The sequence below is a fragment of the Apis laboriosa genome, unplaced genomic scaffold, assembly GCF_014066325.1.
Source record: "Apis laboriosa isolate Shangri-la unplaced genomic scaffold, ASM1406632v1 scaffold5_cov152, whole genome shotgun sequence".
Classification (NCBI taxonomy): domain Eukaryota; kingdom Metazoa; phylum Arthropoda; class Insecta; order Hymenoptera; family Apidae; genus Apis; species Apis laboriosa.
Window position 1 is genome coordinate 5,138,588 of NW_025223857.1, and position 4,402 is coordinate 5,142,989.

At 38.5% G+C, this 4,402-nt stretch overlaps 1 protein-coding gene across 1 annotated transcript in view; it reads left to right on the top strand.

The window, feature by feature from the left end:
* LOC122717857 (transcription factor Sox-19b) overlaps window positions 1-3,878 on the top strand; it is a 28,832-nt gene extending 24,954 nt beyond the window's left edge. The window contains exon 5 of the mRNA XM_043942311.1: window positions 2,830-3,878. Within this exon, the coding sequence (XP_043798246.1) occupies window positions 2,830-3,384 (555 nt within the window). The 3' untranslated portion in view covers window positions 3,385-3,878. The remainder of the gene's footprint in view (window positions 1-2,829) is intronic.
* Window positions 3,879-4,402: the final 524 nt, after the last annotated feature.

Sequence of the window (4,402 nt, forward strand, 5' to 3'; positions counted from 1 at the left end):
ATATATATATATATATATATATATATATATATATAAGGTATTAGTATTATGAAGTTTGAAAGAGCGAAAGTGAAGCAGAGTTGGAAGATTGAATTTCGAAATTTTTGCGAAAAAATTAAATCCACGCTTCCTCTTTAATTTTTCTTACGATAATATGTACGTCGTTTCTTTAACGAGATTTTAATTATCGCGCAACAACGTTCTGGCCGCGCCCGACGACTACTAATCTCTATTGCTAGTCTTTCGTCTTCATTAACAAAAGCGGTGAAGCCGTGCGTCGTCGAGGATGCATATGAAGGGAAACGAAGAGAGAAGGAAGGTAGAGAGGACGGTGTACGAGCAGAACGAAGACAGAGGGGGAGAATGGAATGTCTTTTGCTAGGAGAGCACTTTATTTTCCAAATGGCTCCTCTCTCTCTATTCCCGGGTCAAAAAAGGTTGTGGCTAAAGCGAGAAAGTCAACCAGGGGCCATTGTTGCACACGGTTCGTCGATATTTCACCCACATCGCGCCCTCCTGGATTCAGGGCGAACCCGAGACTGGATTTTCAATCCGATACCGGATTTTGTTCTTCGAATTTATGCACATTCCACTATATGAAGTTGAAATCAAAAGAAACTCGAGGAACAGTTGGATGATTCCGTTAAAACATCTTTTGCCACGATTAAATAATTCTCAAATGCCTTAATGTATTCAACCCAAAAATCAAAAATTTACTTTTCTGGATCAACTGGATTATTCATCATTTTTATATTCAAACACTTAGAATTTTATTATTAACATCAAACGTTTAACAATGTCCACCACTTTATAAGCTACTTCAGCTTAAATTTCTAAATCTATCGGATCGAAGATAAAGACGATTCCATCTGTTAAATAATCCTCGGATTACAGAATTATATACTTAACTCAAAATCAAAAATTTGTTTCCCTTTGAAACAACTTCAAATCATCATCTGGATCAACTGGATTATTCATCATTTTTATATTCAAGAATTAGAATTTTATTATTATTAAGAATATTATTATTATTAAGAATTTTATTATTATTAATCAAACATTTAACAATGTTCACTTTATAAGCTACTTCAGCTTAAATTTCCAAAGCTATCAGATCGAAGATTCCATTAAAACGAACATCTGTTAAATAATCTCCGGATTACAAAATTAACCCTTAGATATACTTAACTCAAAATCAAAAATTTACTTTCCTTTTGAAACAATTTCAAATCATCATCTGGATCAACTGGATTATTTATTATTTTTATATTCAAACTTAGAATTTTATTATTAACATCAACGTTTAACAATGTCCACCACTTTATAAGTTACTTCAGCTTAAATTTCCAAAGCTATCAGATCGAAGATTCCATTAAAACGAACATCTGTTAAATAATCTCCGGATTACAAAATCAACCCTTATATATACTTAACTCAAAATCAAAAATTTACTTTCCCTTTGAAACAATTTCAAATTATTATCTGGATCAACTGGATTATTCATCATTTTTATATTCAAGAATTAGAATTTTATTATTATTAAGAATTTTATTATTATTAATCAAACATTTAACAATATCCACCACTTTATAAGCTACTACTTCAGCTTAAATTTCTAAAGCTATCAGATCGAAGATTCCATTAAAACGAACATCTGTTAAATAATCTCCGGATTACAAAATCAACCCTTATACATACTTAACTACAAAATCAAAAATTTGTTTCCCTTCGAAACAATTTTCAAAAATCCAGCTCGCGGATAACGCTTGAATTTCGAAATCCATCCCGAGGCCAGTTCCGTCGGGGGATCTTCCGATTCCGCGCAGTATCTTTCGAGGCGGGCGAAGAAGAGGAAACCGAGGCGGTAATCAATTGGACGTAGCTCTCCCAGGGAGGAGAGAGTGGAGCTAAGACTGGATGTAAATCATCCGGACAAAGCCGCTTAACGATCCGACAAAGGGCCCGCCGCGGTCCACGAATTATAGAATCGGGAATAATCGCGCTTTCTTCTCTCCTTTTTTTTTTTTTTTTTTTTTTTTCCAAGGATCCGTGCCAGTTTCACGGCCAGTAGAGGAGGACCGTTACGCTCGCGCGGCCGATCTTTCACCCCTCCTTCCTCTCCCTCGCCCCGTTGCGAAATTTATAGCCATTGGTAGCTTTGTCCTCTCGCGCATAGAACAAATCTCTCTCGCGCCCTCCTCCTCCTCTCCCTCCTCTCCCTCCTCTCCCTCCTCTCCCTTCCTCGTCGCGGATGAATCCGCCGATTTCGCGGCCCGCGCCCTCGACTCGAACCGAGTCGAATTCCTCGCACCTCGACACTGTCCCTCTTTCTTCGCGCGTCGGCCTATCTTTGCCGCTTTCGTTCATTTTCGTTCCTTTTCGGGAGCCTCGATTGTTGCGACCCCTTTGTTACGTGGATTTATTAGAATCGATCGGGGGGTGAATTATGATTAAGTTTCGAGCCGAGGCGAGGTGGTGGTTCAGGTTTTTTGGGAAATTATTATTAAGGCTCGCCGCTGGAACTGGATCATCGATGATTAATTTAATCGTCGATTTTATTACTAAAGATTAGAAATAATATAATGAAACTTGTCCATGTCATTCCGTACATTCGTTCCCGAAGAAAATTACATTATGCTTTTTTATTACAACGAAAAGTATTGTATTTATGAAGCTCGTATGCGTTTCTATACATCTATTCACGCTTTCCATTAATTTTACACGTTTCTTATTATGATGTAACTATATGTATTACATTCATATACTAACTAATATATATATCCCCTTCCCGTCCAAGTAGAGTCAACGTCGATCTGATTGGTGTTCCAGGTGGTGAGCTCGATGGACGCGATGAAGTATTCGATGGAGGCGGACAAGTATCGCGCCGCGTATATGCCACCTAGCACACTGACGATGAGCATGTACTCGGACCCGAAATACTTGGACTCGAGTCCCAAGTCGTATCTCGACCGCAGTTACCTCGACTCGGCGACCAAGGCCTACTTCGAGCAATCCAAGCTCTACATGGACCAGAAGCCTGCCATCGCCGATTACAACAGGCCCACTTACGAGCACAACAAGCTCTACGACGAGTCGAGCCCGGGCAGCGTGGTGGGCGGCGGCGGGCCGACGAGGTCGCCGGCCGCTGAATCGCCCGACGTGAGCAAACAGCACGAGAGGACCGAGCAGGGCTCGTCGAGCGCGAGCTCCACGTCCACGTCCTCGGCGGCGAGCCCCGGCGCTAGTAGTCTACCGGCCTATTACCCGGGCCCGGTGCAAACCGGGGGCATACTGGGCCCCCAGATGAGCCAGTACAGCGGCTACCAGACGGCGCCCGCGCCTGGAAACGAATCGTTCAGGCGACCGCTCACTGTCATCTTCTGACCCGATAGAACGTAGCTCTGATCCATCTTCGAGGAGCAATTGCCCTGATTTCGCTCCACTGGTGCTCGCGCGCGATGTGCTGGTGCTCGTGGTGGTGGTCGTGACGCAACGTTTCGTAGGTAAACGTATATATGTATATGTGTGTGTATAGGGATGTGTATCGGATGCGTGCGGGCTAGGATGGGGATTTCTCGTTCTTGGAAATTTGCTTTTGCAGGGAGATGATGCAATTGATTCTTTCGAGCTTTGATCTCTACGATACGTCTTCTTATTTTATATTATACATTGTAATTGGATTAGACATATTCGCTTCGATGATAAAGATACTCGTTGAGTATCCGAGAGTTATTGTATATTATAATTTAGTATTCTTAATTCAGAATATATTTCTTTCTTAAAGATAATTTTCCGCGATCGAAATCTTGTCATACGACATCGATTCCTGTGGTTGTCACACTTGCAATTTCGAATTCTGATTTCTTTAATTAAGGAAAATTAAAAAAGTTTGACGTAATTATGATATATCATTGATTACATTAGTTATGTATCTATTAGTCTTGGAAGCGTAAAATCGCGATAGATTTAATTTGTTTCTTTTGTTTTTTTAATCTCTCTTTATAATATTCGAATTATTTGAGTTATTCAAATCAATTAAATAATTCGAATTATGACTCTATTGGTCACTTAATGAAATTAAAATTAAGTGGTAATTATACGTTTAAAGGAAAAAGTGTTCTTTTGTTTGAAAAATTTGAAATGTTTCATTCTGTATTTTCTTTTATGAGTAATCATAAGTATATAAGTTTATATCATATATTTAATCGTTTAAAAAAAATATAAAAATTTAACACATATAATTTTATATGCTTGACCGTTTGAAAAAGTAACATCTTTATCTATGATCTATAAATTTAATACAACGAACATTGAAAAAGTTTTATTAGAATTCTTTGATTTATTTAATTCTTTTTTTTATTCATCAAATTATAAATAAATTATAAATAATTTATTTATATTT